The sequence below is a fragment of the Microplitis demolitor genome, chromosome 1 (genome assembly GCF_026212275.2).
Source record: "Microplitis demolitor isolate Queensland-Clemson2020A chromosome 1, iyMicDemo2.1a, whole genome shotgun sequence".
Taxonomy (NCBI): Eukaryota; Metazoa; Arthropoda; class Insecta; order Hymenoptera; family Braconidae; genus Microplitis; species Microplitis demolitor.
In genome coordinates this window covers 19,674,773-19,688,314 of record NC_068545.1, presented here as the reverse complement: position 1 = coordinate 19,688,314, position 13,542 = coordinate 19,674,773, and the positions used below count along the sequence as shown (strand labels likewise).

General features: G+C 29.4%; 3 protein-coding genes across 4 annotated transcripts; 2 read left to right on the top strand and 1 right to left on the bottom strand.

Annotated features, from left to right (window-relative positions):
* The first annotated feature begins 494 nt into the window (after positions 1-494).
* LOC103573362 (ATP-binding cassette sub-family F member 2) lies at positions 495-3,764 on the top strand. Of its 2 annotated transcripts, none has more exons than XM_008552414.2 (6): positions 495-603; positions 1,031-1,209; positions 1,538-2,721; positions 2,802-2,993; positions 3,065-3,268; positions 3,503-3,764. In XM_008552414.2, the coding sequence occupies exons 2-6, from the start codon at positions 1,038-1,040 to the stop codon at positions 3,644-3,646; spliced, it is 1,896 nt and encodes a 631-aa protein (XP_008550636.1). In that variant the 5' UTR covers positions 495-603; positions 1,031-1,037; the 3' UTR covers positions 3,647-3,764. The 2 variants fall into 2 exon arrangements, with proteins under 2 accessions (XP_008550636.1, XP_008550637.1); XM_008552415.3 differs by having other exon boundaries at positions 520-603; positions 1,017-1,209.
* Positions 3,765-4,398: 634 nt separating this feature from the next.
* Positions 4,399-5,793, bottom strand: LOC103573363 (transmembrane protein 98). The gene is made up of 4 exons (XM_008552417.3): positions 5,327-5,793; positions 5,158-5,264; positions 4,953-5,085; positions 4,399-4,883 (listed from the first exon to the last, which is right to left on the bottom strand). The coding sequence occupies exons 1-4, from the start codon at positions 5,477-5,479 to the stop codon at positions 4,608-4,610; spliced, it is 669 nt and encodes a 222-aa protein (XP_008550639.1). The 5' UTR covers positions 5,480-5,793; the 3' UTR covers positions 4,399-4,607.
* A 498-nt stretch (positions 5,794-6,291) lies between these two features.
* Positions 6,292-12,895, top strand: LOC103573364 (U1 small nuclear ribonucleoprotein 70 kDa). The gene is made up of 7 exons (XM_014445116.2): positions 6,292-6,621; positions 6,744-6,926; positions 7,106-7,168; positions 7,860-7,941; positions 10,976-11,219; positions 11,290-11,648; positions 11,712-12,895. Exons 1-7 carry the CDS (start codon positions 6,478-6,480, stop codon positions 11,867-11,869), a joined length of 1,233 nt encoding a protein of 410 aa, XP_014300602.1. The 5' UTR covers positions 6,292-6,477; the 3' UTR covers positions 11,870-12,895.
* Positions 12,896-13,542: the final 647 nt, after the last annotated feature.

The following is a 13,542-nucleotide window of genomic DNA, read 5'->3' as shown; positions in this document are numbered from 1 at the left end:
TATTTTGATTATTAATATCTATAAATAATTAATTTTTAATTTTGATCTAAAGATTATTCAAATTTTCAACTTCCCGCTTAAAATTTCAAATTTAAAAAAAATAGGAAAATTATTGTTTTCAATCCAAGTAAAGTTTAAACTCCTAACAACAGCTTTTACTACTTTACTACTTCCATAAAATAATGATGTACAAGTGTCTATATTTAGATGTATATATGCATATATGTGTACAGTACTTTGCATGTAAATTCCCTATAAATTTTGATCAGATAAACTGATTGAAATTGTTTTTGCGCCATTCAAAAGTCATGTTACCAAAACATGTTTCTTAAAAATTTTAATTTAAATTACAAATTTCCAAAAATTATATCTGAGTTGTCTTCAATCAATATTTAATTCAAAAAGTCATTTATTTATTAAATAAAACTTTTTAAAAAAACCGCTCATTTTTCTCGTGCTGACATCTGCTGTTAATATCCGTGTACTCTAACTTCATTTTGACGGTTCGACTCTCTTTTATCATCCATAAATCCACGTGAAGTTAAATATTCTCAGATACATAAAACTCAACTTTCAGAATCTCTCATTTTGGCGCACAACCAGGTAATACATCACAATCCATTTAATTATTAATAACCATTTTATTTAAACAGTTTAATAATTTCCCAAACCTTCTCTATAGCAATAAACAATAAAACAATTTTTAATAACAATTAAGATTAAAAATTAAATAAAAAATGCTCCAATCGCTGTTGGAGGTCACGAAATAATTTTTACCATTTAATTTATACTGATATCGAACAACGTGCTCTCTTTGTTACTATGCATGCTCTTAAATGATCTATTTTAAAGCGCTTATATACTAGAATATCATAGAACATTCTGTAAAAAAAAAAAAAAAAAAAAAAACTTTTCTCCATCACTTGAATTATCTTACGTAATAAATTATTCAGTATCTTTATAATTATTAATTCATAATGAAGGTTATGGTTCAATATTTAAAATAATTAATTAAGTTCTGATGATTTAGATTAAAGATGCCATCGGACGCTAAAAAAAAACAGCAAGCCAAGAAAAAGGAAGCAGCCAAAGCCAGACAAACTGGTAAGAAACCAGCGTCGACCAATCCCACCAAGGAGGATGGAAAGGATCAGACCAATGCATCATCAAACAACGAGAACGGAACTAATGGAGTATTGAGTGCTGAAGGTAACCAATAATTTTACATTTACAATTTTAAATTATCCTGAAGTTAGCAAACGATTAACAATTTTTAAATTTATTTTTTCAAAACTAATTAAAAATAAAATGCACATGTAGAAAATTTAAAAACCTGCAGGTGCAATTTTGTGAAATATTTTTTTTTTTAATTTATCGTTTTTAAAAAATCAAAGAATTAGACGCCGGTTAATTTCAGTATCATAATTTAAAAAGTCTTCTAGTCCTTTTTTTTATAAATTATTTATCAATAAATTTCAAATTTTTAAAAAGTAATTGCAGTAATTAATTATTATTATTAAAAAAAAAAAATTTTCAGAGGCACTATGTCTGAAATTAGAAGCAGATGCCCGTCTGAATGCTGAAGCTCGTGCCTGCACTGGAAGTTTAGCGTCACATCCACGTAGTCGTGACATCAAAATATCTAATTTTTCAATAACATTTCACGGATGCGAGCTTCTGCAGGATACTATGCTCGAGCTCAACTGCGGAAGGCGTTACGGTTTGCTAGGACAAAATGGTTCTGGAAAATCTACATTGCTTTCAGTTATTGGTAATCGGGAAGTCCCAATACCTGAAGCCATCGACATATTTCACTTGTCCCGTGAAATGCCCGCGAGTAGCAAAACTGCACTGCAGTGTGTTATGGAAGTTGATGAAGAACGTGTGCGTTTAGAAAAATTAGCTGAGGAATTAATAGATTGTCCAGAAGAAGACGCTCAGGAACAATTAATGGACGTTTATGAGCGTCTTGAAGACATGTCTGCAGACACTGCGGAAGCCCGTGCTGCCCATTTGCTTCACGGTCTCGGTTTTACAACAAAAATGCAACGCACTGCAACGAGAGATTTTTCAGGAGGTTGGCGTATGCGTATCGCTTTGGCTCGTGCTCTTTACGTAAAACCTCACTTGCTATTGCTCGATGAGCCGACAAATCATTTAGATCTTGACGCCTGTGTGTGGCTTGAAGAAGAGTTGAAAACATACAAACGTATTCTCGTTATAATATCACACTCTCAAGATTTTCTAAACGGTATTTGTTCAAATATCATTCATTTGAATAAAAAACAACTTAAATACTACACGGGTAATTACGAAGCATTTATTAAAACACGTATGGAGTTGTTGGAAAATCAATCAAAGCAGTATCAGTGGGAGCAGGACCAAATCGCTCATATGAAAAATTATATTGCGCGTTTCGGTCACGGTTCCGCAAAATTGGCGCGTCAAGCCCAATCTAAGGAAAAAACTCTTGCCAAAATGGTCGCGCAAGGTCTTACCGAAAAAGTATCAACTGATAAAGTATTGAACTTTTACTTTCCATCTTGCGGTGGCATACCGCCTCCAGTTATCATGGTGCAGAATGTCAGCTTCCGGTACAATGACGATTCGCCTTGGATCTATAGAAACTTGGAGTTCGGTATTGATCTTGATACTAGACTGGCACTTGTCGGTCCCAATGGTGCTGGCAAGAGTACGTTACTCAAACTACTTTATGGAGATGTAAGTTGATTATATTATTTTATAATAAGTATCGAACACAATAGTTGTGTGCTAATGATACTATTATTGTTATTTAACAGCTGGTACCGACTAGTGGAATGATTAGAAAGAATAGCCATCTTCGTATTGCTAGATACCACCAACATTTGCATGAATTATTAGACTTAGACATGTCGCCACTGGACTACATGCTGAAATCATTTCCGGAAGTTAAAGAGCGTGAGGAAATGCGTAAAATTATTGGCCGCTATGGTTTGACTGGTCGTCAGCAAGTAAGTTTAATAACAAATATTTTTAATTTTCTTAATAATAATGGCTATTAATAATTGATACTTTTTTACAGGTGTGTCCTATCAGACAATTATCTGATGGACAACGTTGTCGTGTTGTGTTCGCGTGGCTGGCTTGGCAAGTACCGCATTTATTATTGATGGACGAACCTACCAATCACTTGGACATGGAGACAATCGACGCACTCGCTGAAGCTATAAATGATTTTGATGGTGGAATGGTTCTCGTCTCTCACGACTTCAGACTTATTAATCAAGTAAATTATTTTTAAATTAACTATTTATGTTACGGGTCGTTCATAAAATACGTTCGCACTTAGGGCGGGGGGGGGGGGATCATTTGTGACGCAATGCTGATAAGGAAATCACAGAAAATGTAACGAAAGGAAGAAGGCGGTCGAAAAAAGTAAAATTTTGCATGACGTATTTTACGAATGACCTTTTATATAAAGTAAACATTTATAAATAAAGATTTTTTTTTCATAAATTAGGTCGCTGAAGAAATTTGGGTCTGTGAAAATGGTACGGTAACTAAATGGCAAGGCAATATTTTGGATTACAAGGAACATTTGAAAAATAAAGTACTGAAGGACAATCAAACGCGACAAAAAGAGTTAATGGGACGTGGAAAATAATTAATTTAAATGTTTATAAGTTGAATATAAATATTTTTATCCGATTCTTCTCTCTGTTAAATTCGATTAAATCAATTCCATCGTGTTTTTATAATTATTATTATTATTATTATTATTATTATTAATATTAATATACTTATGATTATTATTATACCACCTTAAACTTTCAGTATAGAGAGTACATACAATTAACGACAATTTAAGTATTACATCTCGTCATTGTCGCTTTATACGCTACTATGTAGCGTAACTAAACGTGTCAATTGACTTAGATAATTTATTTAATCGAAAATCTTATGAATTCAATCAAATTTAAAATCACAATAAGTTTATTTAATAATAATAAATAAATTAGCTCATTAATAAATTGAAGTTTAAAAAAAAATTAATGCTTGTCACGTGAAAAAAAAAGTTATGAAGTTTTTAATGAAAAAAAGTTGCACTTAAATCAACAAATTAGTATTTAATTATATAAAATTTTGAAATTGATGTAAATTAAATTAAAATAAAATAACGCCGGAGGGATTTAAATATTGCATTTAATTGATTGTCAACATATATTTTTATTTATTTATTTATATTGGAAGACGATACTTTGTTTAATATCTTATACATCTATAAATATCTTAGAAAATATTTTCAATTTTTAAAAAACGTCAATATAAATATATATATATATATATATATATATATATATATATATATATATATATATATATATATATATATATATATATAATATAAAATACTGTATTAATTGAAGACAGTCTCAGACAGTGTCCCCACTTTTTAAAAATTTTCAATGACTATTGTCATAACTGTATTAAAATTTTATTAATTAATAAAAAAAAATTAAAAACCTTAATTGAAAAAAAGAAAATTTTGCCGAGATATAGAATTTTTAAAAAGTGAGGGACACTGTCAGAAAATGGCCCTAATGTGAGATATAAAATATATATAATTAAACTGGTGTAGATGCAGGAATAGAACAAGTAGTTTCCTGAGCTAGAGCAGCATTTCTCAGTACCAGTAGATGAGTATCCATGTCTTGTAGCGCTTGATCAATGAACGCTAATTTTCTAGCTTGACTTTTAGGAACACCGTGTTTGGTAACAAGTGCGAGATGAGTTACTGCCAGTACCAGAGCAGCGACACGCGCTTCCAGGAGTCTCGCGTCCAATGGTGGATATAAACTGCGTACTACATCATCAACACGTGGTGGAATACGCCGCGCAACCTATTGATCATCAGATATAATTATTTATAAGACTAAAAAAAATAAACATCAACATCAACTTAAACTTACATCAACAATTTCTAAAGGTACAGTATTACTATTAACAGTTCCAGCAATAGCTGTAAGACTTGCAGCGAGTGAATGACATGACCGTAATACAGCGATACAAGGTGGAGCCAATCCAGTAGCATCATCAACCCATCTTCAATCATATCCCAATTAAATATATTTATATATGTTTATTAATATATGGATGTTAATTAGTAAATAATACCTTTCAGCGCCAGCGAGCCATTCTTCACCTTCCCAAGCATCCAGACCCAAAGTACATCCGTTATCAATTTCCAGCAAGTCTGAGTTCAAGTCTGCGTCTTTTTGTTTCTGTCAATTTATCAATTACCATCAATCATCATCATAAATTCAATTTAAAAGGAGATACATACATAATAACAACGTTGACGACGACATATAACCAGCAGTACAAACAAGGCACCAAGAAATACAGCAGCCAGAGCACCCAGTGCAACCGCTACCACAGTTTCCATACCTGGTGCTGTCGAAGAGCTCGCACTGCTCACTGACATCGGAGCACTCATGTCTATTTCAAACTGTCAGTCTATTTATTTCATTTATTTACTGTCATATTACTTGTCAACAATAAACCAATTGATATTTTTTTTTTTTTTTAAATAATCATGTCTTTTATGAACGTTTTGGAAAACAAACTTTGATGCGCCATTCTGGTGGGAGGTACTGACTGTTACGAACCTGGAACTCGCTCTTGCTCATAAATGATATGTTGATATATACATATATATGTAGAAAACTCGAGATAATTTATGCACATGTAATTAATATTATTATCTAGAAATTAGAGATGATTAGATTACAGATAAGTTGAGCTGATAAATTATCATGTGGGATTTTTATTTTTTTCCGCCAGGTGGCAGAGTAATGAATCATTCTGAAGTTAGCAGACAATTAAAAATTTTCGAATCTTTTTTTCATAAAATCAATTACAAAAAAAAAAAAACTAAAAGTATGTACATGTAGAAAATTAAAAAAGCTATAGGTGCAATTTTTTTTTCATAATTCATGGTTTTAAAAAAAAATTATTAAAAATCGGGTAACTCATAGTTACGAGTGTGATGTAGCTGACTGTTGGCACTTTTTTAAATTTTATAATAAAAAAGTAAAATGTAAGTTGAGTAAAAATTAAAAAATGGATGTTTTAAAAAATACAAGATCTGCGCGCGCATTTTTTCAAAATTTAATTATTTATTTAAATTTCAAATTTATAAATTGCGTCTGCTACATTTACACTAATGATTAACTTCAGTATTATGGAGGAGTAAAATAAATAAAGTGCGCATGCGCAACAAAATTGAGGAAGAATGAAGAAAACGCAAAGAGACGAGGACAGACGACCAACGGGACGGGGCTTGGCTGCTGTTACCACGACATCAGTTTTTATAATAATTTTTACAAAAGTATTAAATTAAAACAAAGTAACCTGATCTGTTCGTTTGACTAGTGTTTAATTTATTACAATGTGTATTATTGTTTGAAGTAATTAGTTTATTATATATTAAAAATGACGCAGTTTTTGCCACCAAATTTGCTGGCACTATTTGCTCCGCGTGATCCAATACCATATTTACCACCAGTTAGCAAACTTCCGCATGAAAAGAAGAATGGTGGATATCTCGGCGTCGGATCATTTCTAAAATACTTTGAGGTTAGTAAATTACTCATAAATTGTTTTTACTTGAGTTTGAAACCCCACGTAATTAAGTATCATTAAGGTTATTTAGACATTAGCGTAGGATAAATAATTGATCAAACAATGATTGTTTACAGGATCCAAAAGATACACCCCCGCCACTCCGGGTTGAGACACGTGAAGAACGTCTAGAACGTCGGAGACGTGAACGTGCTGAGCAAGTTGCTTACAAACTTGAGCAGGAAATAGCAGTATGGGATCCAGCAGCTATTCCGAATGTTACTGCTGATCCATTTAAAACTTTATTTGTCGCACGAATTGTATGTATTTATATTTCTTATTCAAATTTTAATATGAGTGTGAATGGAGCAGACATCAGACAAATTCAAAATTATTAATAAATAGAGTAAATAATTGATTTTAAAATTGTCTGATGTCTGCTACATTCACACTCATAATTTTAATTCAATTTATGTCATTAAAATTTATTTTATTTCAGAATTATGATACGTCGGAATCAAAACTTAGAAGAGAGTTTGAGGTTTATGGGCCAGTTAAGAAGGTACTATAAATTAATTTACTGGTGTTAATTATCTGTTACTTATCATAATAATAATAATAATATATATGACATTAACAGGAACGTGGGCGGTAATAAAATGTTTAATTTTTAGCACATTGACGTTCTAATCAGCAAATTGTCTAACTTAATATTTTTCAGTAGATGATTGTGCAATTTTCAAATAGTAATAGTTAGAAAAAATATTTGAGTGATCTAGATAAAATATTATACATATACTAGATATGAAATTGAATTTTAGATGAAAAAAAAATTTTAAATTACTTTTTGTTCGCATAAAAGAAGGATTTTCTGAAATGGAGTTACAATTTGTTAATTAGATTTTTATTTATTCAAAATTTTTTATGATTAATGCATTTGGTTAATTTGTAATGAGTTTTCAAGTGCATTATAGTTTAATGTCTATTGCGTTGTACTTATGGTAAATATAGTATTGGATATCAGCATTGGAGAATTCTACACTAGTTCTAACATGTGTTTATTTGTAGATGCCTGATAAAGCTCAAATAATTGACCGGAACGTTGCAAAATTAAAAATGTGATAAAGAATAATCATGTTATCGCAGTCAACGTTCCCGTTAATGTCATGTATATATATATATATATAAATCAAAAATGTGATTTTTAATTTAAAAAATAATAATGATAATAAATATTAATTTTATTGGTTTAGATTGTTGTTATCCACAATACAGTCAATGGAAAACCAAGAGGGTACGCATTCATTGAGTATGAACACGAAAGGGACATGCACTGTAAGTAAACAATAAAAATTATAAATAAGTTCCGAAGAAAATAAACTGGAGATTGTCTAATAGATCCAACTATTTGTAAGTTGGCCTTAGCGTCACTGAGATAGAAAATAGGGTGGGCGGGTTTGTTATTATTTTTAAAAAATGTTCACCGGGGGAATTCCGCGGTAAATCTATGCAGGCATCTCTGAAAACCATTAATTAAATGGTGAACGATTGACAACAACAAAAAAAAATATAAGAAATTATTGGCTGTTTTTGATTAATACAGAGTTTTTATCTTGTTCTTGGTACAGCGTGGCGGCCGCTGCCGGCAACTAGTGCCGTTCACTATTCCATGCAAAATCCCTGAACCTGCCTGATAAATTATAGGTTTGTATGTGTGGTAAGATCCAACATACAACGACGTTTGCTAGAGTCTATTTAATTATCACCCTGGTTTATGATGATGATTATAATGATGATAAATATTTTTTCACTGCGGTTTGAATGAGACTAGACTACACGGACGTCTATATTACTTATTTATTTACTTACTTATTTATATATTTATTATGATTTTTTTTACTTGCTTAACTCTCGCGTCGCGGTTACATATATTTTAGCATTCTACATTGAAATTGATCATTGGGCTTCGCGGTAAATCAAGAGGTTCAGGGAATCCAGCGATGGAAATTTCATTTAATTTTTAAATGTTTGTCTAATGATTCGAAACTATTTATTTTTATAAAATTTGGTTTAAATATAGAGTAGACAGTTCACTTACTAGCCCCCTTTAGAAGTTGCCTTCTAATAAGTTATGTTTCATATATTTTCGGTAAAGTATCCGATTGCCCTTATATTGATATCCAGCCTCCATTTTATATATTTTATCAATAAAATAGATAATTACTTATTTTCAATTAATTAAATTATTATTTTTATGAAAACTCAGGAGGCTGACTGCTGATATTTTGCTGACTTATTTTTTATTCTGATATTTTTTCAATAATTACTTTGATGCCGTAAGATGGACAGTGGTCTATAGAGTGAAGTTACGCCTCTAGGTCCAGGTTTTTATAGAAATATAAAATTCAAAACTCAAAATTCTATTTAATGAAATCTATAATTGAATTTTATTTCGATGCTTAAAATTATTAACAAAATATCACAATAAAAAAAAAATTTATCAAAATAAAAGTCATCAGCTCTCATTGGGTTTGTAATAAAGAAATAATTTACTAGGGTAAAAATAACAAATTACAAAAAGGCTTTTTAGTCGACAAGAAATAAAATAATTTTCAGTTTTTCAAAAATATAGGGACATTAGTAGTAGATGATAAGTACTTTATCTTAATACAGACTACAATAATTATTTTGTCTTCGATATTAAACAAATTTATTTTTATAAATACCTATCAGCAGTTACAGACAGTTTGTCTTTTAATTATAAATTTCAAACAAACGCGATGATGTATAAGTAATTAATTACGCATTTACCAAATTATACTCTTTCATATTTTAATCAAGCAATTTTACTTCTTATAAAGAGTAGACTTTGACATAAAAAATTATCAAGATAATTTATAAAATAAGTAAAAAAATTTTTCCGTGAGAGAAATTGTGAGACCAAATATTATAAAAACATTAGACTACATTAACTAATTAGCACGCTGTCAAAATAACAATCATTACTCGTAGTTTAAAAAAATATATATTTGTTAAAAAAAAAATAACAATAGGTGAGTACGGAGATAGATTATTTAAATAAATTACTCCTGCTATTTAACCCAAATTAACGTACATCTGTCGCTTATTTTCGAGTGTATTTAGTTACGTAGTTATTTATTTATTTATTAAGTTAAACAAAATCATAAAAGTCCTGATTTACATCAATTTCGATCTAGAATACTAATTTATTCATCATAAAATCGGCTTAACGTACGTATATAGATTAAATAAAATTAACTAAAGTGTGAATGATGCGAATGAATCATCGAGTAAATGATTTTTAATTAAACTTTAGATTCATTATTTATTTATTTATTTAAAATTAATTATTCTTTATATTTTATTTATCACAAAATAGTATCGACTTAAAATTAGATATTGATTTGATATAATATATTAATTAAAAATAAAATCATTTAAATTACAAACAAAAAAAATGCGCACGGTGGTCGTAAGTAAATTAAATAAAAATGTAAATAAAGTATGAGTAAAAAATATATAAAGCGCACCAGGTAAAAAATATAAAAATACTATGGAGATCGAACATATGAAGAAGTCTTTGGGGCAACTTTCCAATGAAATAGTACGCGATGGTCTACTCTATCCTCTGATCGCGAGTTACTTACAAGTTGTTGAATTTCACAATTAAAAAGTTCCTCTAAGCTTTGTGTTAACTTCCGTACGTAAGTAGTCGCGGTAGGTATATTTTGTATCTGATATAATTATTATCAAAAAATAATTCAACATAATTACACTTATTTCTCTATTTTCAATTACTCATTATTATTTATAAAATAAATAAAATAAAACTTAATAATTTATAATTAAATATAAAAAGTCTTAGAAAAAATAAATTTATATTTAATTAATAAAATTATTAAAAATGTTTTTATATAAATTAATAATAAGTAATTGATAATTGAGTATTTGTGTACAATTAAATAATTAAAAAAAAATAATAAGGGCAGTCATTGGGTAAGATGACAGCCAATTAGCGTTTTTACCGTGTCGTTATAAAAAATAATATTATCTGTTAGGAATGTTAATTATATGGTAATTTTTTAAAAGGTACACATTTACAGTATCATCAGTACAAAACCGCGGTAATTTATTATTATTAATTTAATTCGACCAGTGTAGTAAGTCATTGGTGTGAAAAATATTGAAAAAAGTGAACCTCGTTGAGGTGTAATTATTTTTTATAAAAAAAAAAAAATGGACAATAAATGAATTGATTGATAAGTTTATTAAATTTATAAATTGATTCCTGATTAGGTGGTACCTGTTGTAAACAAATAAATTATATATTTAAATTGAATACTTTTAGCTGCTTATAAACATGCGGATGGTAAGAAAATAGATGGCCGCAGAGTGTTGGTGGATGTTGAACGTGCAAGAACAGTTAAAGGATGGCTACCACGTAGACTTGGTGGTGGTCTTGGTGGTACACGTAGAGGAGGTCCTGATGTCAATATCAAACATTCTGGTAGGGAGGATAATGAAAGGGAACGGGAGCGATACCGATTGGAACGTGAACGTGAAGCAACTGGACGTGGACTTGATCGTGAACGGTAACTATTTTATTGTGTTTTATTTTATTTATATATAAATTTATTTAATTACATATTTATTTTGTTGCAGTGATCGCGATCGTATTGACAGAGAGCGTAGAAGATCGCGTGAACGTAAACGAAGATCGCGAAGTAGATCTCGGGAACGTAAACGTAGACGCAGTCGTGAACGCGGTGCTGAACCAGAAGTAGAGGAAATACAGCGGGAAGAACGTTCACGTGATAGACGTGAACGGGATAGAGATCGTTCGGATCGTGATCGAGATCGTAAGCGCAGGAGGTCACGTAGTAATGACCGCACTGACCGTGACCGCGATCGCGAACGTAAGAGAGACAAGCGCGACCGCGAACGACGGGATCGTAAAGACCGCGAACGTGTTCCTGATGAAGACACTAAAGAGATTCGGGTTAAAGAAGAACCTCTTGACGGTAAATATTTATTGCTATGACAAATAATTTAATTAGTTTATTAATTTATTTTATTAATTACAGACTATCCAGATTATAATAATTCTTATACATCGACGACACCTTACTTCGCTCAAGTAAAGTATGAAGACGACAATGAAGTTGAAGAGAAGTATAGAATTCCAGAGAATCGTAATGATCAACCGTCTTATAATTATGATTCCGTACCAGAATATCATTAATTTATAATTAGTGATTTATTAATTAATTAATTAGTTATGACATTGCTGTAATATTGATCTTGTTCTCTCTTTTTTTTTTTTTTTTTGTTAATTATTATTTTTTTTTTATCTTAATATTAATTTTCTTTTTCAAATCCTCGCCATTGACATTACAGTGACCGGTAATCGATGTCGTTATTTCTGACAATGTGTGCTTGTACAACGACAAATTAATTACTTTTACATTTTTAACTTAATCATCCCGTGTAAAAAAAAAATCGTTCCAAAAAAAGTTCGACATGTGAAACTTCTAAACTTGAGACAGATTAGAACTTCAAATTTGAAACTTTTCATGAATGTATTTTTATTTTAATGAGGCTTTTGGTTTCCAATGGGAGCTTTTTCGTGACGAGGGTAAATTGTAGTAAAATTAAGTTATAAAAATGTTTTTCTTTTTTTGCTCAAAATTCGCTCATAAAATCTTAAGTAAACTTTTTTTACTATCAAAATTACAAAAGTTCAAAAAAAGTTCCACTTAAAGTTATAATCTGTCTCAAGTTTGGAAGTTCAACTTGTCGAACTTTTTTGGAATTTTTTTTAAACGAGTTTTTTCTACACGGGATACTAATAAATTTAATTATTCTTCAATACGTTGATAAAAAAAATATACATATATATTTTTTTCGGATAAAAGTGAAAGATGAAAAAAAATTAGCTATTTAATGAATTAGGTTTATTCATTTAATCTGTATATAAACAAGTCAATGATTTTCAAAAATTAATATTGATAATTAAAGAGTTAATTGCTGTATGTATATTTATATATGCAGAAGTCAGTATATTTATACATTTAAAATAAAATAAACAGTTCATAAGATAAAAACAATATTTATTTTTAAACTGAAAATCACTTTTAAAATAATTCAGTAAAAAAATTTTGTGTATTTTTCAATCGATTCAGTGATTATTAATTTTAAAAGCGAGTGTTGATAAATAAATTAATTTAAAATAAAACGTCATACGTTTTAATTTAACCTGAAGAAAATATAAATATGATTTTTTAAAATTCTTGTGTTGATACGAGATAACAAAAGTTCATTAACATTTAATACATAAGCAAGTTCTAATGAATTTATAATTATAACTTGAGTATTTTATTTAATAAATATAATAATTTCATTAATTTTAATGGGTTTTTACTCATTAATTTATGTAATATATGTCATTTTACCCAACGGCTATTTTATATTTGATTTTAATTTTTAGTCAAGATAAATTTATATTTTCAATATTCATAAAAATATGAAATTAATTTATCTATTGTTTTGAGAAGAAAAGACCAGAATTCAAATTTCTATAGCATTCATAAAAGATCAAATTTCCGCGAGTCTAGACCAAGTCAATTTACAAAATTTTCAACGTCCGTCATCTTGATTAAAATTTTTCCTTAATTCATTACAATTCCTTAGAAAAATAATATTTTTTATAAAATTTAAAAAAAAAAAACAGACCATTGTCTTCCTACAAAATACTCGCAGGGATTTAAAGTTGGGATACAAAATAACTAATATAAAAATTATCAAGTCTACTGATCCAGGATGTAAAATTACAAGTTTGTCACCCAGGATCCAGAATCACAAGTTCAGTAGAATTAAAAATTTAAAACTACTAGCGACCATCAGAATCATAAGTAG

Coding starts and splice junctions, on each gene's coding strand:
- LOC103573364 (XM_014445116.2), top strand. CDS start 6,478: ATGACGCAGTTTTTGCCACCAAATTTGCTGGCACTATTTGCTCCGCGT. Junction 11,220..11,289: donor CGTGGACTTGATCGTGAACG/GTAACTATTTTA, acceptor ATTTTGTTGCAG/TGATCGCGATCGTATTGACA. Junction 11,649..11,711: donor TAAAGAAGAACCTCTTGACG/GTAAATATTTAT, acceptor TATTAATTACAG/ACTATCCAGATTATAATAAT.
- LOC103573363 (XM_008552417.3), bottom strand. CDS start 5,479: ATGAGTGCTCCGATGTCAGTGAGCAGTGCGAGCTCTTCGACAGCACCA. Junction 5,086..5,157: donor TGGCTCGCTGGCGCTGAAAG/GTATTATTTACT, acceptor ATATGATTGAAG/ATGGGTTGATGATGCTACTG. Junction 4,884..4,952: donor TACCTTTAGAAATTGTTGAT/GTAAGTTTAAGT, acceptor GATGATCAATAG/GTTGCGCGGCGTATTCCACC.
- LOC103573362 (XM_008552414.2), top strand. CDS start 1,038: ATGCCATCGGACGCTAAAAAAAAACAGCAAGCCAAGAAAAAGGAAGCA. Junction 2,722..2,801: donor TCAAACTACTTTATGGAGAT/GTAAGTTGATTA, acceptor GTTATTTAACAG/CTGGTACCGACTAGTGGAAT. Junction 3,269..3,502: donor ACTTCAGACTTATTAATCAA/GTAAATTATTTT, acceptor TTCATAAATTAG/GTCGCTGAAGAAATTTGGGT.